The sequence below is a fragment of the Hyperolius riggenbachi genome, chromosome 5, assembly GCF_040937935.1.
Source record: "Hyperolius riggenbachi isolate aHypRig1 chromosome 5, aHypRig1.pri, whole genome shotgun sequence".
In the NCBI taxonomy this organism is placed as follows: Eukaryota; Metazoa; Chordata; class Amphibia; order Anura; family Hyperoliidae; genus Hyperolius; species Hyperolius riggenbachi.
The window spans coordinates 33,263,749-33,289,284 of NC_090650.1; the positions used below are offsets into that span (position 1 = coordinate 33,263,749).

The 25,536-nt window shown below is 45.5% G+C and overlaps 1 protein-coding gene and 1 long non-coding RNA gene across 2 annotated transcripts in view; one reads left to right on the top strand and one right to left on the bottom strand.

The window, feature by feature from the left end:
• LOC137518114 (pituitary tumor-transforming gene 1 protein-interacting protein-like) overlaps nucleotides 1-25,536 on the top strand; it is an 89,894-nt gene that overhangs the window by 2,095 nt on the left and 62,263 nt on the right. Inside the window, exons 2-3 of the mRNA XM_068235470.1 lie at nucleotides 18,208-18,260; nucleotides 20,720-20,828. Coding sequence (XP_068091571.1) covers nucleotides 18,208-18,260; nucleotides 20,720-20,828 — 162 coding nt within the window. The remainder of the gene's footprint in view (nucleotides 1-18,207; nucleotides 18,261-20,719; nucleotides 20,829-25,536) is intronic.
• The window catches only part of LOC137518115 (uncharacterized), a 215,036-nt gene continuing 212,433 nt past the window's right edge, over nucleotides 22,934-25,536 (bottom strand). The window contains exon 4 of the long non-coding RNA XR_011020738.1: nucleotides 22,934-23,064. This is a non-coding gene — a long non-coding RNA (uncharacterized lncRNA). The remainder of the gene's footprint in view (nucleotides 23,065-25,536) is intronic.

Here is a 25,536-nt window from a genome sequence, read left to right on the forward strand (position 1 = left end):
GCAGATTTTGAAACGCTTTTTCTTATTTTTCTGTAGCGTTTCAGCTAGCGTTTTGCGGTTTTGTGTAGCGGTTTTGGTGTAGTAGATTTCATATATTGTTACAGTAAAGCTGTTACTGAACAGCTTCTGTAACAAAAACGCCGGCAAAACCGCTCTGAACAGGCGTTTTTCAGAGCGGTTTGCGTTTTTCAGAGCGGTTTGCGTTTTTCCTATACTTAACATTGAGGCAGAAACCCATCCGCAATCCAAAAAATGCCTCACCCCGGGAGGATTCGTTTCTGCAAAACGCCTCCCGCTCTGGTGTGAACCACCCCATTGAGATACATTGACCAAGCGTATCCGCAGCCGCAAGCGGCTGCAGAAACGCTGAAAAAGCCGCTCGGTGTGCACCAGCCCAAGACGGCTGCTAATTAACTGCATGTAAAAATAACTACAGAGGAGGTCAATTAACTACAGCGGAGGTAACTTAAGGAATGAGGAGTTAAGATAACTCTCTCACTGTGTGGAGGTAAGTTTCCTCTTGCCTTCTTATCACCAGCATGATCTTAGTGAATTGAGGCCATTGTGTAATTTTACGATATTCTTCTAGCGGCTATCTCCAGCCCCTTTGTTACATATACTCAGCAGAAAGTCTGTGACTTTCCCATTGTAATGGTATGCTGACAATTGTATGCAGCAGTGCGCTGTGCAGGGCTGTGGAGTCGGAGTCGGGGCAATTTTGGGCACCCGGAGTTGGAGTCGGAGTCGTGGTTTCATAAACTGAGGAGTCGGAGTTGGAGTCGGAAGATTTTTGTACTGACTCCACAGCCCTGGCGCTGTGCGCAGCAATGGATGCATTGCCGTTACATTGTATTTGCTCCACATCTAGGCGCCAAATGATGCACATTCACTGTAAACTGCCTCTAACAGATGATTACTAATCCAAGCAAGGAGTACTTAAGGGATAAGTTATTACCTCCAATGATCCCTGGCCCTGAGAAGTCTTTTGTGAATTGGTCGAAATCTGAGGCTATTTGTGGTGCCAATTTTAAAGAGGAACCGTATTGGCATATGGTAAAATGCAGTAAACAATGGTTTCAGCACCAGAAACACTTCCTGTAGCTATATATTGCTGTATATTGGTATGTAGTCCTGCCCTACCACGGAGGTTTAATCTAGGCCCAAGCAGTCTGGGAGACCAGAGATCTTTTCTGCTGGCTTTAGAACTCTCGTTTACAGTGGACCTGAACTCTTGCAGAGGACAGAAGGAAAACAGTGAAATGCACCCTATATGTATTTAGAGAGTTTAGCCTAATTCCCTCTCATCTGTGACTAATCCCAACTGTAATTTGATCTCTCAGCTGTGTCAGCTGGCAGCCTCTGCATTGCAGCTATTTTCTAAACACGGTGTTAACCCTTTGCCTGCTTCCATGAAAGCAGGAAGTAGACACACAGCAGATTTATTGCAGGATTTGTATCAGGTGTAACAAAAAAATGTTTATCTTTAAAGGTCATTATGCTGTTGCTTATCTTTTAGAGGGGAGAGGAAGTTCTGAGTTTCAGGTCCACTTTAAACAATCATTCTGCAGAGATTACCTGGTAGGACTGAAGGTGAGTTGGGACATGGAGGCTGCCGTATGTATTTCCTTTTAAACATACAAGTTGTCTGGCAGTCCTACTGATGCTGTGTCTCTAATACTTTTAGCCACAGACCCTGAACAAGCATGCAGCAAATCAGGTACTCTGACTCAGCTGACTTAGGTTTTACTGGATTAGCTATATGCTTGTTCCAGGGTTTTGACTTACACTACTTATGCCAGAATATCAACAGGGCTGCCAGGCAACTGGCATTGTTTACAAGGAAATAAATATGGCAGCCTCCACATCCCTCTCACCTTGGGTTCCCTTAACCTCCTTAGCGGTAACCTCGAGTCCAGGCTCGGGGTTGGATATCCGCAGCCCAGAGCACTAACCCCCGAGCCAGACTCGTCGTGACCGCCACAAGGTGAATGCAGAGCAGTTGCACGCAGCGGGTGTTTTCACTCACCTCCCCTTGGTATCCAGACACCGGCAGCAATTCTTCTTCCTGTCGAGGCACTGCATCCACCTGGTAAGATTGTTGCCATGACGACAGCAAGCGATTGCACTGTAGGGTTAAAGCGCCGCCCAGAGTACGGAGGGAGAACGGCAGCGTTGGATCCCGGGGAGGTGAGTAAGTGCAGTGGCTGCCCTAGATCTCTCTGCGTTATGATTATTTCTGAATTTTAGGTTCTGAAAGCATGCTAAAAAATTGCATGGCTTTTAGACCCTAAAATCTGGAGATAATCGAACCGCCAGGGAGGTTAAAGCCGTGGTTTACAGGAAACATCTAGAGTGCACTCTCCAGACACGTACGCCGTTAAGCCGGTGCCCTATCGGTATTTAGCCAGGCCAGCAATTTCTCTATTAACCAGCCAACCGAGTTGTCACAAGAGCCGAATTAGCCTTTTGTAGCGTTATAAGCGGTTATGCCATGATGATTTAAGCTGATTAGTCATCTGACACACTCGGTTGCAGCATAACGGTAATGGTAATAGGCGTGAGTAACAAAATTACAGCAAAGGAAAGTCATCCTATTTTATTATAAAAAGGGAAGAAGACCCGCGCTGTAACTTTCAGCTTCAGAACAAGGCGCTGTTGAAAGCCAATATCACGCTTGACTAAATGTAATTCTCGTTCTGTTCGGAATAATTTACATCTGTGACAAGCTGGTCTGAAGGGAGTTCAGCGCTGCCAAACAGTTGAAAAGTTCGCTATGTATTTCAGGAAAATGTTTTTCTTATTATAATTATGTATTTTTATATAAAAGCAAGAAGTTTTAAACCAGGATGATACCATTTATTGGCTAACTAAAAATGAATAAAAATAAGCAAGCTTTCGGCCTTGCAGCCTTCGTCTGGCTACTGTATTTTTATATAGCAATTACATCTTCTGCAGCACTTTACGGAGTACATAGTCATGTCACGATCTAATCTAATCCCTAGCCTTTTACACTATACACACTCACTCACTCACTCACTCACTCACTCACTCACTCACTCACTCACTCACACACTATTATGTTTAATACAGGGAGCCCCCAAGATACAAACCCCCTTCCTGCTCTCCTCCAGCTTAAAGGATACCCCAACTGAAACGTGACATAATGAGATAGACATGTGTATGTACAGTGCCTAGCACACAGATAACTATGCTGTGTTCCTTTTTTTCTTTCTCTGCCTGAAAGAGTTAAATATCAGGTATGTAAGTGGCTGACTCAGTCCTGACTTAGACAGGAAGTGACTACAGTGTGACCCTCACTGATAAGAAATTCCCCTTTTTTACCCCTTTCTTGCTCTCAGAAGCCATTTTCTGCTAGGAAAGTGTTTTATAGTTGGAATTTCTTATCAGTGAGGGTCACACTGTAGTCACTTCCTGTCTGAGTCAGGACTGAGTCAGCCACTTGCATACCTTATATTTAACTCTTTCAGGCAGAAAAATAAAAAAAAGGAACACAGCATAGTTATCTATGTGCTAGGCACTGTACATACACATGTCTATCTCATTCTGTCACGTTTCAGTTGGGGTATCCTTTAAGGTGTAAAAACAGTATATCGCTGCAGAAGCTGTGCACTCACCTCTCTGCTGGAGTCCAGTGCTGTGCTTCTGCCAGTCCGCTCGGCCTAGTGCCCAGCATCTCCTACCCCATGTAGCATGATTACACAGGACATGAGGAGAGTGAGGTGCCAGCACTAGGGGAAGCAGGAGACAGACCGGATGGGCACACAGGCACAGCGGTGGACTCCAGCAGGGAGGGGAGAGCACAGCTTCTGCTGTGCTATACTCTGCCTTTACACACTGGGCTGGGGGATTGCTGGAGGGTGACGAGGACAGAGTGCGGCACAAGTGGTAGTGCAGCTTAATGTATCAACCCCATAATGAGCCACAGGAGGCACAATAGGGGGACGGGAGGAGGCGCAAAGGGGGACTGAAGGAGGTAGGGGGGGGGGCAGAAGGAGGAACAGGAAGACAGAAGAAGGCACAGGGGGACAGACAGAAGCACAGGGAGACAGGTGGCAGAGGAGGACTGAAGAGGCACATGGAGACAGTAGGAGGTACAGGGGGACAGAAGGACGCAGAGCGGGACTGAAGGAGTAACGGGGGCAGAGGTAGAACAAAGAGAGGTGCAAGGGGACAGAAGGAGGCACAAATGGCACAGAAAGAGAAACAGGGAAGCAGAGGTGGCACAGGGGGACTGAAGGAGGCACATGGAGATAGGAGGCACAAAGAGAAAAAAGAGGGATGCACAAGGGGATAGAGGGATGCATGGGGGAGTCACAGAGGGACACAGTGGCAGCTGCCTGCAATTTATGCTACCTGGGTGCAGCAGAAGCACGTGATAAAACACCCGTGGGGCGGGGCTTAATCTGGAGCATGGCTTTGTTTGGGGCAGGGCTTAATCCAGGGGCATGGTGCCTCCAGGACAAATGGTGCTCCAGGCAATGGCTTGTAATGCCTATGCCTAAAAAACGCCCCTGCTAATCCCAACCATAGTTGTAGCCTAATGGCTGACCATACAGTATTATCATGTATTTTTATAGCACTGACAGAGTACATGTCACTGACTTTACTCAAAGGAGCTCACAATCTAATCACTACCATAGTCATAATCTAATGTCCTACCTTATTATTATTATTATTATTATTATTATGCATTTATATAGGACTTTACAGAGTACAAAGTCATGACATGTTTTGACTGTCCTCAGAGGAGCTTACAATCGGCCTCGGCAGAGCAGCTAATTTGTGAACAAAGGATGTTAACCTTGAAAGCAGAAAGTAGACACACTCTAGATTTATTGCAGGATTTATGACAGTTGTAACAAAGAAATGTTTTCTATAAAGTTCTGCGTTCGGGTCCATTTTAAAGTCAAATTAAACTTGTGATTGGACACAACTGAAGGGGGAATTAGACAGGCTAAACTCTCTAAACACATACAGGCTTTTCCTTCTGTCCTGTGCAAGAGTTCAGGTCTACTTTAGGGCCCATTCACACTAGAGTGTTTTGCCGACGATTGGGGCAAAACGCTCAAGCGCTAGCGCTTAATAAAGTGCTAGTGCTATAATACCCTATGGGCCCGTTCTTACTTGGGCGATTTGCGTTATTAGCCGACGATTAACGCAAATCGCCAAACGCAAACGTGTAGCCTGCACCATTTTCAGGCGATTTCCCGGCAACCGCATTTCAGTGCTATAGAAGCGGTAACTGCAATCGCGGAAAAATCGCTGCAGTGTCCAGTGAATTTTCTGCGTTAATCGCGGAAAAATCGCTCTCGCACGCTGTCGTTTCGCGCTTTTAAGTGTGAATGGGGCCTTAAAGTGACCCAGGGATGAGTGTTCTTAACCCCCCTGGCTGTCAATTAAATCCGCCAGGGAGGCAGCGCAACACTATTTTTTTTAAAATTTATTTTTTTAAATCATGTAGCTAGCCTAGCGCTAGCTACATGATAGCTGCAGAGCAGCGGCATCCCCCTACCCTCTTCGATCGCCTCCAGCGATCAGGCCCGTCAGGAAATCCCGTTCTGAACGGGATTTCCATGAGGGCTTCCCCCGTCGCCATGGCGTCATCGCCGTCGTGACGTCAGAGGGAGTCCCGATCCACCCCTCAGCGCTGCCTGGCACTGATTGGCCAGGCAGCGCACTGGGTCTGGGGGGGGGGGGGGGGGCACCCTCTGACGCGGCGGGTAGCTGCGAATTGGCTGCGATCGTAAGTAACACGCAGCTAGCAAAGTGCTAGCTGCGTGTATAAAAAAAAAAAAAATTATGCAAATCGGCACAGCGGGGCCTGAGGAATCCTCCTGCGCGGCTTACCCCGTGTCCAGCACGGGGTTACCGCTAAGGAGGTTAAAGCTCTTTACTCACCCGGGGCTTCCTCCAGCCCCATAAGCAGGGATGCGTCCCTCACCGTCCTCCCGCAGTCCTCCGTTAAGCCGCGATCAGCTTTGGTATTCTGCTCAGGTGGGCCCAGATTGACTCTGTGACATCAGCCGGGGCACTTGTGCAGAAGGCCCCTGGCTGACGTCACTGAGCCCAATACCGGAGCTGATTGCCGGATAATGGATGACTGCAGGAGAACAGCAAGGGACGGATCCCTGCTTATGAGGCTGGAGGAAGACCTGGGTAAGTAAAAATCTTTAAGAACGCTCGTCCCTGATACACTTTAAAGAGGAACTCCAGTGAAAATAATAAAAAAAAGTGCTACATTTTTACAATAATTATGTATAAATGATTTAGTCAGTGTTTGCCCATTGTAAAATCTTTCCTCTCCCTGATTTACATTCTGATATTTATCACATGGTGACATTTTTACTGCTGGCAGGTGATGTCCGTGGAAGGAGATGCTTGCTTTTTTGCCTGTTGGAAACAGCTGTAAACAGTTATTTCCCACAATGCAATGAGGTTCACAGACAGGAAACTGCCAGGACCATGGTCCTCACAGTTTCCTGTGGGAGAGGTTTCACCATAATATCAGCCATACAGATTCCCCTCCATCTGTTTGTGAAAAGTAACAGATTTCTAATGGGAAAGGGGGTCTCAGCTACTGACTGGGATGAAGTTCAATTCTTGGTCACAGTTTCTCTTTAAATCTCCCATTTACTGGGTGTCGGATATGACAAAAACTCTCACGGGTGAGCGTAGCTTGACTACAGTAATGGCTCTTTTCAGTGAATAATTGCTAATCTAATAAAAGCAATTCGATTTTGTAGTCTGTTATGCTGGGGATACACGGTACGTTTCTGTACCGTGTATCCAGCAGCTGATCCGGCCAGCTGATAATATTCAGCAGGTCCGATGATGCTGCTTGATCCCCGCCCACTCGATCCCCGCCGCCGGACAATGGCAGAGCAGCTGATAAGGAGCGCCGGCGGGGACGAGCGGTAATCGATCCGCGCAGACGAGTGGGGACGCGGCGGGAGTCGATCCAGCGGCTAATTGGCCGCCGGATCGACCCGTGTATTCCCAGCATTACTGGGGATACACTTGGGGTTGTGAAAGGACAGCTTACAGAATATATACACTCCATGCAGAGGGTATCCTGACTGTGGTTTGTGTCACAAGTTGTAATTTGAACCCTTAGCGGTGTCATCTGACTGCCACGTCAGAGAGCTCATTCGTAAACACAGGATGTTAATATGTCTGCTTCCATGAAAGCAGGAAGTAGACACACTGCAGATTTGTTGCAGGATTTGTATCAGCTGTAACAAAGAAATGATTTTCTTTAAAGGTTATTATGCTGTTGCTTATCTTTTAGAGCAGAGAGGAAGTTCTGAGCTCATGTCCCCTTTAACTGGTAATATGGTATTACATGGTAGACTAGCTTTTCTCTTGTTAGGCAGCAGTGCTGGGGTTGGGGGGGAATTTGCACTCTTTTTGTGTCTACAAATCGTTGTGTCTACAAATCGTTGTGTCTACAAATCGTTGTGTCTACAAATCGTTGTGTCTACAAATCGTTGTGTTCAAAACTTTGAATGACTCCTCATCAGTGGCTGAACAGATGCAGTCATTAGCACAATTGTGCAGAGAGCAAAAAGTTTTTTTTTCTCGTGCCCTTAGTTGTCCATCTCTCTCTTCTCCCCCCACGGCCCCCCTTTTTGCTTCTGGTCCCCCTGCGGCTGCATCCCTTGCAGGGTCTATTGTTATGCCCCTGTCAGGGCGGGTTCAGTGGAACAGCTGTTAGTTACAAGGAGTGCGCATAAGTTACCAGCGTACGCTACGCTGCACTACTGCAGCATAGCGTGCACTGAGCTTGCGCTCCTGCCATTAAGCTGCGCTGCTTGATGAATCAAGCCCACAGTCAGTTCACCATCAGTGCAATACGAGTTTGAGTTCAGGGAGACCTTTGTTCCCAATCCATTAGTTCAGCTGTTCTGCTGATATCAAACTGGCAATAAACTGAATTTATTGTTTTGGGAGTTTCTTGGTGGAAACTACAGGAAAATACCAGAAGAGGGAACAGACCAGTAACCGGAAGCCTGGGTTTCCCTTAGATTCACCATATCACTGTTGTTTTGTCTGATGGTAAAGTACCTGGAGGCAAACCCCAGACTTCTTAAAGGACCGCTATCACAAAAAATTCTACAATGGAAAATACATTTGTTCCTCAAATACATTTGTCACAGAGTAAAATGCACTGTACATTACTTTTCTCCTATGTTGCTCTCACTTACAGTAAACAATACAGAGCTGACAGGTTTTGGACTAGCCCATCTGATTTCTTTATTTTCAAAATCACATGCTGAACCGCAGTTGCTCAGTCCAACTGCCATAATAGTGTGCAAATGAATAGGGAGACTGGCTTATTGTACATCTTTGTTTAGATCCATTCCAGGGAGTGATTTTGTTAAGAATACAGGAAATGCCAAGAATCCCCCTATTAAAAGATGAATTCATCCAAAACATGTCAGATCTGTCCGATTTTTTTACTGCATACTGTGAGTGACAGCAACATAGGTGAAAAGTCATTAATAGTGCATCTTAATCTGGGGGAAAATGTATTCCTTATAGGTATGTGTTTACATACATTTTGAATTTTACAGTTTTTTCGCGATAGTGGTCCTTTAACTCCTCAAATTACAGAAGTATGTACATTCTAAAACAATCTACTCTATATGCGTATATAGCAACTACTGCTAGGTGTGCTGAAGAGATATCGTGCTAATATGCAAGGGTCATCCTAAGAGTAGTAGCCATTTGCTTTTATGTGTCGCACAGTATTATTTCAGTGTAAGACAACTTGCATATCTCAGGTTAATATCTTCTTTCCCTGCTCTGCTTGTCACATGACTACAGAAAACAGGTAACTGTTTGTTTAGCAGCATTTGCATGAAGCCCTCCTCATCCGTTAATTGGCTCCCCCTAAAAAAAAAAAAAAAAATTGGCCCTAGACTACAGTACTTACACTACATAATATAGACATATGGCAATGGTAGGGATTAGATTGTGAGCTCCTTTGAGGGACAGTTAGTGACAAGATATATATATATATATATATACACTGTACAGCGCTGCGTAATATGTTGGCGCTATATAAATACTAAATAATAATAATCCTTAATCCTTCCAATTCATAGTAGTGTGATTCTACTATAACAAAGGAGTTGAAAACCTTCTTTACAGATCTGATAAATGCTAAAGGCAACCATGAAGTGACCTGAAAAGTAAAGGTGGCCACATGACATATATTTTTTTTATTTTTAAAGAGAACCTGAACTGAAAACAAAAAGTCAAAATAACCATACACAGGTCATACTTACCTCCTGTGCAGTCTACTCCTCAATCTCTTTGTCCTCTCCTGCATCCCATTTGTCCACTGTGATCAATGGATTTCTTTGTCCTCCATTTTAAAAATAAAATGTACAGAACCGAGAGCCCAATATAGTGTAGAATGTTAAAACCTAAACGAAGTAAGGCAAATCAGTGAGAAGAATATACTCACAAACGTGGGTTACCACACAGGCAACCACTGTATAAGCAGGTGAGGAGATTAGACCTGTCCTCACTCAGGGCTAAGAAGTCGCTTTCTGTAGATGAAATGGCCATTACTCCCTAACAGCTTCCTGATCAGCACACTGTTAAACTGTAATATCGCCCACTTGAGCCATAGGGAAACATGGACATTTCCTTGCACATTCAGTTGTAACTGACAGCTGCTGATATATAACTGACAGCAACTGGTGTATTTCAGTTCTGACAAAATATTGTCAGAACTGGAAGGGATCACTATAAGAAGAAAATGGTGAGCTTCTGAGAGGAACTGACGGTGAGGTAAGTATGCAATATTCATCTGCAGCTACATCATGTGTTTATTTTAAATAATTTTCCTCGCTTCAGGTTCCCTTTAAAGAGACACTGAAGCAAAAAAAAAAAATGATATAGTGAATTGGTTGTGTACTTTGAATAATTACTAGAAGATTAGCAGCAAAGAAAATATTCTCATACTTTTATTTTCAGGTATATAGTGTTTTTTCTAACGTTGCATCATTCTCTAATATGTGCAGATTACACAACACGCAGCATTCAAAATGATTCTTTCAGAGCAGTCTGTGAAGTAATGACCTCTCCTCTAGCAGAGGAAAAGTAAATAGTCCAGGAACAGTTGAGATGATAAAAGTCAGATAACAGCCCTCTCCACGGTGCGTTCGCGCACTCTATTTTCCCGTCGATTCCCGTCGATTCGTTTATTTCCAACATGTCCAATTTTGATTTCGATGGATCGTTAGGTCGATTCGCATGCAAAGTATGCCGAATCGACCTAACGATCCATCGAAATCCAAATCGGACATGTTAGAAATAAACGAATCGACGGGAAAATCGAGTGCGCGAACGCACCGTGTGTATCCAGCATATCTTAGTCGGAGAGCTTAATGGCTTGTTTGCATAGAGATAACAACTGGAGTTTCTCAACTCTTCCTGTACTGGAAACAATTACACTGATGTATCTGATCTTAATGTTTTATTTCTTAGCTGTGCTACACATACAAATCATAATATCATCATTTTTTTTTCGCTTCAGTGTCTCTTTAAATATCTGTTCAATTCAAGAATAGCAATTTTTCTGACCACAGAACCTATATTCAATTTTTCCCCACTCATGAATAAAATATTTGAAAGCTCGGAAAAAAAAATTGATTGGAACTGTACTTCAAGTAATTGACAATCTATCACACACACCATACAATTCTTGATTAAAGCTGGTCTGAAATTTCCTACATGTCCAATCTCCAAAAATCGAAAAAAATAGGAAATTTGATCGGATATCGATGGAAAACAAAGAAAAGCTTTTGCTTTTTTGGGACAACGGATTGAAATGGTGAAAAATTGGATTTTTTAATTGTATGGTGTATGGCCACCTTTAGACTTAACGTGGCCGTACACTGATTGATGTTGCCAACAGATAGATTCGTCTTTAATTATCTGCTATTTTAGTACATAGTTCTGATGAATCAGCTGTGTGCTGCTCCGTGAATGCTTTCTGCTGGAGAAATCCTCTTAGAGAATACATGTCAAACTTTGGCCCACAGGTTAAATCTTGCCCTCAGTGCCATCAAATTTGCCCCGCAAGTGGTTTCCCAACTTTGCATTACGTTTGGCCCGTGAGCACCTGAGTGCTAAGCCTATATGGCTAAATGCTGAAACAATGTAGCCATTTCGTGAAGGGTAAGGGACCACTAGACACTATGGAACTATAATGGGGAGAGAGGGGGGGCCACTAGACACCAGGGAACTGTATGGGGAGAGAGGGGGCCACTAGACACCAGGGAACTTTATATGGGGGGGGAGGGGGACCACGAGACACCAGGGAACTGTATAGGGGAGAAAGGCGGCCACTAGACACCAGGGATTTGTATAGGGAAGAAAGGGGGCCACTAGACACCAGGGACCTGTATAGGGGAGAAAGGGGGCCACTAGACACCAGGGATTTGTATAGGGGAGAAAGGGGGCCACTAGACACCAGGGATTTGTATAGGGGAGAAAGGGGTCCACTAGACACCAGGGAACTGTATAGGGGAAAAAGGGGGCCACTAGACACCAGAGAACTGTATAGGGGAGAAAGGGGGCCACTAGACACCAGGGATTTGTATAGGGGAGAAAGGGGGCCACTAGACACCAGAGAACTGTATAGGGGAGAAAGGGGGCCACTAGACACCAGAGAACTGTATAGGGGAGAAAGGGGGCCACTAGACACCAGGGAACTGTATAAGGCTGAGGGGGGGGGGGCACTAGACACCAGGGATTTGTATAGGGGAGAAAGGGGGCCACTAGACACCAGAGAACTGTATAGGGGAGAAAGGGGGCCACTAGACACCAGAGACCTGTATAGGGGAGAAAGGGGGCCACTAGACACCAGTGAACTGTATAGGGGAGAAAGGGAGCCACTAGACACCAAGGAATTGTATAGGGGAGAGAGGAAGGCCACTAGACACTAGGGAACTGTATAGGGGAGAAAGGGAGGCACTAGACACCAGGGAACTGTATAAGGCTGAGGGGGGGGGCACTAGACACCAGGGAACTGTATATGGGAGGGAGGGAAACCACGAGACACAAGGAAACTGTATAGTGAAGGGAGGAAAGCCACTAAACACCAGGGAACTGTATAGGGAAGGGGGGGGGGGCACTAGACACCAGGGAACTGTATAGGGAAGGGAGGGGGGGCACTAGACACCAGGGAACTGTATATTGGAAGGAGGAGGGCCACTAGACAACAGGGAACTGTATAGGGGAGAGTGAGATGACCCACTGAACACCAGGGCACTTTATATGGGAGGGAGGGGGACCCACTGAACACCAGGGTACTGTATAGGGGAGGGGGAGCAATTAAACACCAGGGTACTGGGGGGAGGGGGGGGCACTAGACCTTGAAGAAAACCAGTGACTTGCTCCCAGTTTTTCATCTCGGCCCACTGTGTAATAAGGTTTGACGTTCCTGTCTTAGAGGAATCGATCATCTGCATTAATTAGGAAATGGTTACAAGAATTACCAGCAATGTAATGGTTTCCCCGTTCTTGGCTCGGAATAGTAGAGCAGGAACATTATGAGAATGTTTCTTCACCTAGCACAGAGCATTGCGCTCTTTCACTATATTTCCTCTCCGTGGAGAGCGGCTTTATATGGTTATAATTCACATAAATGTTTATTGCGTGTGTTTGGCAGATCCCGAAGTTTCTCTGCAGATCTCATAAATCGGAAGTATTACCCCCCCCCCCCCCCCCCCAGTATACTGCCGCACAATCAGGTTCATCATTCAGCCTGATGTTACTGCTCTCTATATAACCTCAACATCCTCTCTGAAAAAAGCTTTGTCTGGACTCCAGAGTATTATTGCAGTTCTCATAACTCAAAGTTCCTCTTTTTTTCCTTTTAACCAGCTAATAATCCGATTATGCTCTATTTTTGACCACAGAAGGCCCAGTTTTCTACGGTTTTAGTTTACAAGACTTTTTTTTTTTTTTTTTTTATTTAAAGGCCAACTGAAGCAAGGGGTATATTTCCTTATAAGCAATACCAGTTGCCTGGCAGCCCTGCTAATCTCTTTAGCTGCAGTAGTGTCTGAATTACACCAAAAACAAGCATGCAGCTAATCTAGTCATATCTGTCAAAATTGTCAAACACCTGATCTGCTGCATGCTTGTTCAGGGCCTATGGCTGAAAATATTAGAGGCAGAGGATCAGCAGGTCAGCCAGGTAACTGGTATTGCTTAGATGGAAATAAATATGGCAGCCTCCATGTGACTCTCACTACAGTTCTCCTTTGAAGTGCACATGAATACGCATAGAGCATTTGCAGCCCAGTGGTGTAGCAATAGAGGGTGCAGAGGTTGTGACCGCACCGGGGCCCTTGGGCCAGAGAAACTTCATGGAGTCCTCTCTCAGCGGCAATATTAGTTCTCTCTTGGATCTGTGCCGGTAATGATCACTTCTATATATGCTTTGAATGATAATAATCATTAACAAACTGTTCCCCATCCATTTCCTGTACCTCTGACACTGTGTTGTCCTTGGCAGGTTCTTTGGTGCGCCATATCTATTGTTATGTATAGAGTGCTTGGGGGGGGCTTATGGGACCTAATGTAGAACTTGCACTGGGGCCCATAACTCCTTAGCTACGGTACTGCATAAGTGGCTATAAACGGAGACGCCAGACAATAATAGGGGTTTCCCTCCAAACCGGACAAAAACTACATAATAGAAAAGGCAGTTTATTATGTGCGCAATAAGGACATGTTTCGTGCATATACCTCCCCTTCCTCAGGACAGTAATGGCTCTGCACTCATAAGAACACTTCTACTGTGGACAATCGGCCTTTCGGGGGTTTTAGCCTTCTCACCCTACAATAATACGCCCTGAATTGTCTCTCATTTGTATTGGCACGCTGCCCCATGAATGGGGATTTCACACTGCTTTAGGGAAGTTCTGGGAACGGAGCTTTTTAACCACTTAAGCCCGAAGGGTTAAAATTTTTTTAACATCCGAACAACTTTCACCCCCCATTCATTTGCCAATAACTTTATCACTACTCATCACAATTAATTGATCTATATCTTGTTTTTTCCGCCACCAATTAGGCTTTCTGTGGGTGGTATATTTTGCTAAGAGCCCCTTTACTGTAAATGCATTTTAACAGGAAGAATAAGAAAAAAATGGAAAAAATTCATTATTTCTCAGTTTTCAGCCATTATAGTTCTAAAATAATACATGCCTCCATAATTAAAACTCACGTATTGTATTTGCCCATATGCCCCGGGTATTTCACCGTTAAAATTATGTCCCTATCACAATGTATGGCGACAATATTTTATTTGGAAATAAAGGTGCATTTTTTCCGTTTTGTGTCCATCACTGTTTAGAAGCCCATAATTTATTAAATCATATTGATATACTCCTTTGACATGCATATTTAAAAAGTTCAGACCCTTAGGTAACTATTTATGTTTTTTTTGTTTTTTTTATTATTGTAATTTTTTTTTTTTTAATTTAAACTTGTATGTGGGTATTTTTTGGTGTGGGAGGTAAACAGGGTTTTTTTTAATATATTTATATGTTTAATTTGAAATTTTTTTTTTCAGGTGTAATTTGCTATTTGGCCACAAGATGGCCAGAATCAAAAAGTCCTGGGAGCGATCGATCTCGCTCCCAGGCAGAAGAAAGGAGCCCAGAGCTCAGAAAAGCCGCAGCATCTGAAGAGACGCTGTCGGCTTTTCTCCGGGGGGGTCCGATCAGCGAAAGGGATTTATAATCCCTTTCACTGATCGGTGGGCTAGCGGCCAGCAGCGGGGGCGTGCACGGGGGGGCCCGCGGGAGCGCGCGCGACCCGCGGGAGTGCGCGCAGCCCAACTGGACGAGAAATCTCGTCCAGTTGGGCTTAAGTGGTTAAAGCGGACCCAAACCGAACATTTTTTTTAAATAAAAATATTTAGTTGCACCACTCTGATACATACAAATATAAATAAACACTCCTTCAAGCCTATGAGCATTTCAGTGCATGCTTTTCACCCTTCTCTTTTAATAACTAGGGTTATACAGGTGGCAGCCATTAGCAATTCCTCCTATGCTGGACACCTCCTACTCCACCAGTTTACTGGATTATTTGCTGGCAATATGAAAGGAAGGGAGGGGTTTCTCCAATAAATGTAATATATTTTATATTTATCATCATGCAGCTGAAAAAAGGCTGCTATTTATTATTATAATTTAGAAAATAGATTTTATTTCTGAAATCTCTTGTATTTTTAATTCGGGTCCACTTTAAGTAAACCTGATGTGACTTCACTGGAGTTTCCTATTCATATTTTGGGTGGAAGTCAGCGCCATGTTTAACCCCCTGGGGACCACAGGCTTACACCCCCCTAGTGAAAAGACTATTTTTTACAGTTCAGTGCTTTGCAGCTTTAACTGTGTGCTGCAGAGCCAAACAACTTAGCACACAGATGAATTCCCCCCCCCCCCCCTTTTTTTTTTCTTGTCCTCAGCAGAGCTTTCTGTTGGTGGAATATACGGTAATTGCTGCTGGGATTTTTTTTTTTTTAAATAATTTATAAAATTTTTAAAATATTTTTAATTTTTTATATCCCCCACCCTTGTTCCATTCAGTGTGATCCCTCTCATAGGCATCAGACTATGAGAGGCATCACTTTGTGTGCCTCCCCTGGGGACAGCTCAGCAGTACTCCGCAGCGCTGTACAACTGAGTACGGGCTGTTTTTGTGGGCTTTTTTTTTTTTCTTCAGCCTGCGGCTAGCAGGTTGTTTACGGAGCGGAGCTTAGTAACTAAAGCGGGGATGCGCGGGCATCGCGGCATGAGATCCCCGCTAATCTCCGCCCACAGCTCTTGACGTCTTTCAGCATTAGGCGGTCCTGGGGCTGCCACTTTCCTGACGCCTACTGGCGTTGGGCGGTCGGGAAGGGGTTAAAGGCTACCTATTTTATAGTTTATAAAATGTTTAAAGGGAATCTGAAGTGAAAATAAACTTATTAGATAATGAAGTGTTTGTGTAGTACAGCTAAGAAATTGAACATTAGTAGCAAAGATATGAGTCTCATATTGTTTCCAGTACAGGAAGAGTTAAGAAACTTCAGTTTTTATCTATGCAAAAGAGCTTCTTTGAGCTCTCCGACCCAACTTGGGTCGGCTACAGTGACGTTTTCTGAAGCACTTATCTCAACCTGTCTCTCACTGTTTCTTGTTTGTTTAAGGTTTTTCTGCAGAGAAGATCAAATGGTCATTAGCTCTGCTCTGTTTCATAGTTTAAAGTATAGAGTGTAATTTGTAAACGGCAAATATTAGAGACTGATGCACTGTTATAATAAATAAATTATAAGTGGAAAAAAAAACGCACTCCTTTATTTGCTACTAATGTTTTATTCATTATCCGAACTACACATACAATTCATTATATCATAAGGTTTTTTTTCCTTCAGTGTCACTTGAATGTAAAACTCTATGGTGGAGATGTTTGCAACTCTGAGCACACTGAGTAATGTGCGTACTGTTAAGATACGCACACCCCTAACAACTGATGTCACCTGCCGGATCGCGACCCGGTCTCCTTGGGCTACATCACCGGCTGGCCTGTACAGACACGTCAGCTGTATAGCCGACAATTATGCAGAGGAGGGGGGGGGAATGCGGAGAGACAATGGAGCGACACATGCGTCACTTCATGCGACGGACGGGGCAGCGGTGTCTTCAAAGAAGTTGTCCGCCTCTTGCCGAGTGGCATCGCTGGTCGGGGGCCTCTGTACAAAAGTCTATCGGCTGAGGCGGTCGTTATTGGCCACCTTTAGTGTACAAGGCTTTAGTGACATTCCAGTTTTCACTAATTTACCCAGTAGTAAGTGCCACTTTCTTGATAAAGAAAATGCTAAGAAAACACAGGTGTGAATGTCCTGCTCACAACAATTCACAAGGAAAGGGTAGAGGGACAGATACTGGGCTGCAGTGCTTACTAAGGAGGGGAAGTAGATAATGGCTGCAGTTGGGGACTTGGAGGAGTTATTGGCTGCAATACTTTATACAGTACAGTCATTACATCCTCCTGGTCCCCAAGTGGAGCCATTAACTGTGCTGGGCACACTAGGTAGACTTATACTTGAGTCAATAAAAATTTCCAGTTTAACCAGTTCACCCCAAGGGGTTTTTACCCTAACGGACCAGAGCACTTTTCACCTGTCAGTGCTCCTCCCTTTTATTCCCTAATAACTTTATTACTACTTATTACAACAAAATGATCTATATCTTGTTTTTTTTTCCACCACCAATTAGGCTTTTCTGTGGGTAGTATATTTTGCCAAGTATTTTTTATTCTAAATGCAATAAATGAAAAATAAGAAAAAATTGGAAAAAAAAAATTTCTCAGTTTTCAGCCATTATAGTTTTAAAATAAAACATTCTCCTGTGGATAAAACCCACACGTTTTATTTGCCCATTTGTCCCGATTATTAAACCATTTAAAAGTCCCTATCACAAAGTATGGCGACAATATATTATTTGGAAATATAGGTGTTATTTTTTTATTTTATTTGTATTTTTTTAGTCCGTTCTATAGTTACAAGCCCCTATGTAATAAAGTAATAGCAATTTACCCTCATACAATATAGATTAAAAAAAACTAAGTCCCTAAGGCATAAAAGATTTATACATAACTGGGGCTTCCTCCAGCCCAATGTGCACGAATCGCTCCCACGCCGTCGTCCTCCGCCTTCTCCAGCTCCGGTATCGGGTCCCGTAACTATGGCCAGTCTGCGCAAGAGAAATGTGCCCTCTACATATCTCTCAGGCGGCTGCTGGAGAGATACGCAGAGAAAGCACTTCTCTTACGCCAGACTGGCCGCTGAAGTTAAGGCACCCGGTACCGGAGCTGGAGAAGACTGAGGACGACGGCGTGGGAGCGATCCGTGCACATTGGGCTGGAGGAAGCCCCAGTTATGCATAAATCTTTTATATGATCTGGTCTCTGGTTTCCTTTAAGAGGGTCACATTTTGTGGATGACTCATACACGAGGTCGACATTCTAGGATATACAGTGTGTGTATGTGTACGTATATGTATATAGTACAGGTCATGGAATTTGACTGAAGTTCAACTTTTTCTTGTTTACAGCGGCAGATTTCATGCCTATATTGAATGAAATGTCTTTCTCTTTTTCCTTCAGCCTGCAGCTTCTACTCCAAGAGGTCTTGTGAGGAGTGTCTGAAGAATGTTTCTGTAAGTACGAAGGCCACAGGAAAATCCACTGATAAATGGTCCCCTCTCCCCATAGATTTCCCTAATGTCTAGTGGTCTTCTCTCCCTCTCCTATAGATTTCCCTGATGTCTAGTGGCCCCCCTCCCTCTCCTATAGATTTATCTGGGGGCTAGTGGTCTTCCCTCCCTCTCCTATAGATTTCCCTGGTGTCTAGTGGCCCCCCTCCTTCTATAGATTTCCCTGATGTCTAGTGGCCCCCCTCCCTCTCCTAGAGATTTCCCTGTTGTCTACTGGTCTCCCCTCCCTCCCCTATAGATTTATCTGGGGGCTAGTGGTCTTCCCTCCCTTTCCTATAGATTTCCCTGATGTCTAGTGGGCCCCCTCCCTTTCCTATAGATTTCCCTGATGTCTAGTGGTCTACCCCTCCCTCCCCCATAAATTTCCCTGGAGTCTAGTGGCGCTGGGAGGGGGTCCGACTTCTTTCCTCTCCTCGGACCCCCTTCTGTCACTGTGCTCCCCCTTTCCCATCTGCAGAGTTACAGCACAGCATGCGGGTATAGACAGACAGGGATAACAGCACACCTCCTCCGGGCTCCAGCCACTAGAGGTCCAGGTCTCTTTTGTCTCTTCTGCAGCACCGTTTTTCTAAAAGATTTTTGTTAGGTTCAACTATTATATTAAATGTATTTAATCTATTAAAGCTATTAAAGATATCCTAGTGTACGAGTAATTTGCACGAGCGTGGCCGTACTGTGCCCGTGCAGTACACAGGGCCGGATTAAGGCCAAGGCCGCCTAGGCAAATGCCTAGGGCACCACAAGAGCAAGAGCACCAAAGCAGCAGGCTAAACTGGTGCAGCATTTGCAAGCTTGCAAATGCTGCAAAGCAGGGAGATCAGGTGAGCGCCTGACTGCGGTACTCTTCTGCTGGCCGCCTGTGCAGCAGCCACCTTGCTCTCTGTGCATGTTTGCATTGTGGCGGGCGGCTATGGACTTGGGCAGCATTGGAGACGGAAAGGAAGAGGAAGCTTCTGCACTGGAGACGAGCTAGTGAGCTGGCTACCTATATTGAAAAGGGGGGAGGAGGGATTAAGGGAGTCTTCTGGCTACCTATACTGGAGGGAAAGGGGGAGTGGTCAACTGGCTACCTATACTAGGGGGAGGGATCATCTGGCTACTTATACTGGGGAGTGGGGGGAAATCAGGCTACTTATACTAGAGGGAAAGGGGGGGGGGGGGGTGTCATCTGGCTACCTATACTGGAGGGAAGGGGTAATCTCGCAACCTATGCTGAAGGGGGGCGGCTGGTGACAGTGGCCTTGGGCGGCAAATTGTGCAAATCCGGCCCTGCAAGTACAGCTGTGCTTGTGTATGAAGGGGAGCAGGGCCTGGATCTCACAGAGGGTCCCAGCAAGCAGCAGCAAGGAGGGCACGGGAAGCCTGTATAGGATGCAGAGACTTCTGTCTTCTTAGGTAAGTAAGTAGTCAATTCTACGCCGCACTTGTGGCTGCCTAAGCCTGATGCGGCATAGGATTTACCTCGCTTGCTGTTTACGCTCCCGACGCGATCGTGCGCACCTGAGAGGGGAGATTAAGCTTTCATATGACAGCTGACATCTCCCCTCAGTGATCATGTGATCACTACGATCGCCGGCAGATCGTAGTGATCACGGTTAGAGCTGCGGGGGGGGGGGGGGGGGGAGGGTTTGGGGAGAAGAGGATGCACTCACCTTCCTGACGTTCCCCCGGCGATCAGCGCTCCCCTCCGCTCTGGCCGGCATCCCCGCTCGCTCCGCATTAAGTGTCGGGTCCCGGCTTGGTGACGTCATCAAGCCGCGACCCGGAACTTAGTGGCAGTACGAGCGGGGATGTCGGCTAGAGCTGCTCATCGCTGGAGCCTGGGAGGTGAGTAAAGGCTGCTTGCTACAGGGGGGACACCGGGCTGCAAGAGGGACACCATGCCCAGCTAGCCCTACCAGGGTTGCGGCGCGCGCGCCCCCCCATTCAAAATCGCCTGGTCCTTAAGGGGGGTTAGGCAGCTGGTCCCGAAAGGGTTAAAGTGGACCTGAGCTATTGCACAGGACAGAAGAGAAATGCACCCTGTTTGTATTTAGAGAGCTATTAAACACCAGTGTAATTTGATCTCTCAGCTCTGTCAACTGGCTTTGGCAGAGCAGCTAATTTTCAAACACAGGATGTTAACCCTTTGCTTCCATGAAAGCAGGAAGTAGACACACTGGAGGTGTATTGCAGGATTTGGCTCAGCTGTAACAAAGAAATGTTTTTTCTTTAAAGGTTATTATGCTGTTGCATAGCTTTTACAGCAGAGAGGAAGTTCTGAGTTCAGGTCCGCTTTAAGGATGTTTACAAGAAAAGTAATGCTTGAATTTTTTTAACATTTCCATAACGAATCTCTGATAGTGGGTTTAGTAAATTCCGGTTCATATGAAGTCCTTAGCGTTTTTTGTTTGTGTTTGCAGTGCTTGTGGTGTACGACCAACAACTCCTGCCTGGACTATCCTGTGAAGACTATTCTGCCCCCCTCCTCGGTCTGCCCCTTGTCAGATGCCAGATGGGGGGCCTGCTGGAGTAAGTATTACCCCCACCAAGTGTACAGAGCAGCCCTGTATCTGATGAATAATCAAAAAGCAAAAAGTTATCTCAGAAAATGTTATCTCAGCCCACGTCACCTCCAAGTCCTCATACAAAACTTGTTTCTAAACTGAATTAAAATTCTAAAAGTGGCCATACATCAGATGATGTTGTGGGCTGATTGCCCCCCCCCCCCACCCCACCCCCATCATTTAATCGAATCAGAGGAAAATCGGTGGTGCAACATGCCCGCCTAATTGATGTCTTCATCGATTGTGGGCTGAAATCAGTCAATAGAATTCATTGGTCGTGCAGGAGAGTCTTGGCCACAAGTGCTGGATCAAGTGCGCAGTGGTAACGACAGTCGATAAAGTGACAACCGACAGACCCCCAGCCGTTGTGCCCCCCCTCATGCCCATGTGCTAGGTTTTAAGCAGGGCTGCTCAAATCCGGATCCGAGAGACATCCGGATAGTTACCTGGACGGGGGGGTCAAGCTTACCTGTCTGACATCTTCTTCAGTCCATTCCTTGGCGCCTCCCACAATGCGGTCCAAGCGGCGGTCACGTGATTACAAACACTTCCTCCTTCCGGGTTGAAGGAGGAAGTGTTTGTAATCACGTGACGCGCGTGGAGCACATCGTGGGAGGCGCCAGGGACGGACGAAGAAGACGTCAGACAGGTAAGATTGACCCCCCCCCCCCGACGCCCCCACCCCGCACAGGTTTACTGGGAGATATCCGGGTATCAACTATCCGTATGTCTCCTGGATCCGGATTTGAGCAGCCCTAGTTTTAAGGTCTTACCTCTGCAGGCGTGATTCCTGTCCTTCACAGCGGTGTCCGCCGTAACGTGGCACCAGACGCATGTGATGTCATAACACGCACTTTGTGCCATGTTTCATCAACAGAAAAATTGACCTGTTTATGGCCACCTTCAGACCTGGGGGAAGCGGCGGTGCTTCATTAGAGCTGAATTTCAAAAGCATTCATTAAAACTATTCCCCAAGTTACACCGGTCACAAGGGATGGCATTGCTTAGGAGAACTCACGGAGGAGCATGTGACCAGTTTGATCAGCTGATAGATTTGTAACCTCTGATTTGCTGGTCATGATCATCTGTTAAACTAGGAAGTCAATACAGTAAATCAGAACCTTACAATTGGGATGGGCTTTCAAGTACAGAAGTACTTCCTGCAGAAGGAGGAAGTGCAAAGTGCAGTAGTGAGTGGTGGAACACGTCCCATAGGAAGCGTATTACAGCGGTGACACGCATAGGATCCCCGGACTTCTGGTTAAGTTAACACCCACTATCCTGCAGGCACAGGTGCATTAATTAACGTACATTAGCATTCCGAATTCGAGTACTTCTGTATTCGAAAGCCCATCTCTGCCTTACAAATTATTTTATTTATTTATTTATTTATTGTATTTATAAAGCGCCAACATATTATGCAGCGCTAAAATCTGTCAGCTGATCAAACTGTTCACATGCTTCTCCATAAGTTCTCCTGCGCAGGGCCATCCCTACGTCTCTACAATTCATTTTCAAACACAACTTTTCCCTGTGCTCACATATGTGTTCTATATGTTCTGGCCCTGATATTACTGTGTTTCTGACATTTCTGTCCCAGACGGAGTCTAATGTTCTTTAGGATGACTCTATTATCTTTGAATCAGGGGCATAACTAGACTTAATAGGCCACCCCTGCAAAAAGTATAGCATGGGGCCCCTTGGTCCCTGATCCCCATAGGGGTCACGTGATCGGGAGCCGGCGAATGACAGCAGAGAGCATTCTGATGTGAAGCAGGAAATAGATACACACTCCTGCATACGGTTTTTGTGAGTAAACGGAGGATTTTTTTGGTAATTTGCTGCACTTGCGGTTGGGGAGAGGAAGGAGGGGGTCCCTGCAATGGCGGGGGTCGCAGGGGTGATTGCTACGCCGATGCTTTGAATCCATTAGGCAAGATACTCCTCTCTAATCTGCAGGCATTAAGGTAGCCATATACTGTATAATTTAGACATTCGATTAGATGAAATGTCTAATCAATTGTAAATTCAAGTAGATATAAACATTTGCGATCCGTAATGTACGGTAGGTTGTAAAATAATCGATCATTATATTGATTTGTAATATTGATCAAAAACAACATCAAGTGATAATTGAACAGTTGGTTGAACAGGGATTGAAGAGTCTTTGCTCTATTCAGAGGTTTTGCTTCCGGTAACATCTGAAAGACAAAAATAAATGGGTAGAAGTGACAATTGTTTCTTTAACTATCTGTCCCACAAATCTCTCCCTTTAAAGAGGAACTGCAAAAATCTTAAAGTTTAAAACACCTACAAATAAGAAGTATATTTCTTCATGAGTAAAATGAGCCATAAACTACTTTTCTACTATGTTGCTGTCACTTACAGTAGGTAGTAGAAATCTGACATTACCGACAGGCTTTGGGCTAGTCCATCTCTCCATAGGGGAATCTTTATTCTTTAGAAAGACATTCCCTGAAAAAAACTTAAATAAAGATGCTGGCCAGCCTCCCTGCTCGCTGCACACTATTTTGGCAGTTGGACGGAGCAACTGCCATTCACTAAGTGCTTTCAAAAATAAAGAAAATCCTGAGAACCCCCCCCCCCCATGAGAAGATAGGCTAGTCCAAAATCTGTCGGTAATGTCAGATTTCTACTACCTATTGTAAGTGACAGCAACATAGGAGAAAAGTAATTTATGGCTCATTTTACTCTGGGAGGAATGTACTTCTTATTTGTATGTGTTTTAAATTTTAAGATTTTCAAGACAGTTCCTCTTTAACCACCCTGGCGTTCTATTAACTGCGCCAGGGTGGTGGCGCAGCAGTTTTTTTTTTTTTTATATATATTTTTTTTTTAAATCATGTAGCTAGCCTAGCGCTAGCTACATGATGCCCCCCTCTCTGCGGCGTCCGCCCTTACCTCTCGATTGCTGCCGGCACGTACCCACGTAAGGAAATCCCGTTCTGAACGGGATTTCCTTGAGGGCTTTCCCCGTCGCGATGGCGTCATCAGACGGAGTCCCGATCCACCCCTCACCGCTGCCTGGCACTGATTGGCCAGGCTGCGCAGGGGTCTCGGCGGGGGGGCGTTACGCAGCGGCGCATTGGCGGCAAGCGACGGCGATTGTCAAAAAATTGTGAAAACCTGAGCGCCGCCCTCCATCGGTCATGGACGAGCTGAGCCAAGGCGGTTAAGGCTCGTACCCGCATCCAACATAATGCACAACCAACCGCACAACAAGTTGTTCAAACGACAAGGTTGTACACACGCTAATCAACTATGCATGCAAGCTAAATGACAAACTGCACAACATGTCTGCATTCAAAAACTACAAAGTTGCACAAAAGACTTGTACACATGTTCCAACCTGCATGATAGTTGGGCAGATTGGTCCACTGGTTGGATCTGGCAAAAAAACCTCTTATCAGTTGTCGTCTTGTTGTTTGTCAGCTGTACACACTCCCAACGATCTTCCAGTAAAGCAGGTTTAGAAGATAGTTGGGCAGATTGCTTGGACATATCGTTTGGACGTGTACGAGCCTTAAAGGGATACTGTAGGGGGTCGGGGGAAAATGAGCTGAACTTACCCGGGGCTTCTAATGGTCCCCCGCAGACATCCTGTGTTGGCGCAGCCACTCCCCAATGATCCGGCCCCGCCTCCGGTTCACTTCTGAAATTTCTGACTTTAAAGTCAGAAAACCACTGCGTCTGCGTTGCCGTGTTCTCACTCCCGCTGATGTCACCAGGAGTGTACTGCGCAGACACAGACCATACTGGGACTGCGCTGTGCGCTCTTGATGACATCAGCGGGATCGAGGACACGGCAACGCAGGCGCAGTGGTTTTCTGACTTTAAAGTCAGAAATTCCAGAAGTGAACCGGAGGCGGGGCCGGAGCATCGGTGAGTGGCTGCGCGGGCACAGGATGTCTGCGGGGGACCATTAGAAGCACCGGGTAAGTTCAGCTCATTTTCCCCCGACCCCCCCTACAGTATCCCTTTAACGTAAACCAGAGCTAAACAAATAGTAAAAATCGATATTTACCCGCGGCTTCCTCCAGCCCCATAAGCATGTGCGAGTCCCTCACGCTGAGTCACCCACCCCCCCCCTCCACGGTCTGCCATTCAGCCTCGGTCAGCCCCGGTTAACTGGCTCGGTCGCGTCAGTCAGAGTATTCTGCGCATAAGCAGAAGGCCACTACTGATGTGACTGAGCCAGTTACTGGAGCTGACCGCGGCTGAATGGCAGACCGTGGAGAGGGGGGGGGGGGGGGTTATGGGGCTGGAGGAAGCCATGGGTAGGGTAAATATCGATTTTTACTATTCGTTCAGCTCTGGTACACTTGAATGCTAGGTACACACGATACAATTTTCTGGCACATTTACTGTCAGATCAAGTATTTCCAAAATGCCCGATCTGATTTCCATCCAATTTTCCGTTCACGTCTACGGAAAATCAATCGCAAATCAGATCAGACATGTTGGAAATAATCAATGTGACAGTAAATCTGTCAGAAAATTGCATTGTGTTTACCTAGAATTAGGCAATTCCTGTGTGTGTGGTTCTATTATAATATTGTTATTGATGATTTATATAGTGCCATCATTTTCCCTAGTGCTGTACAATACGTTTACAAGTCCTAAGTGCTTAAAAGACACCTGAAGTGAGAAAA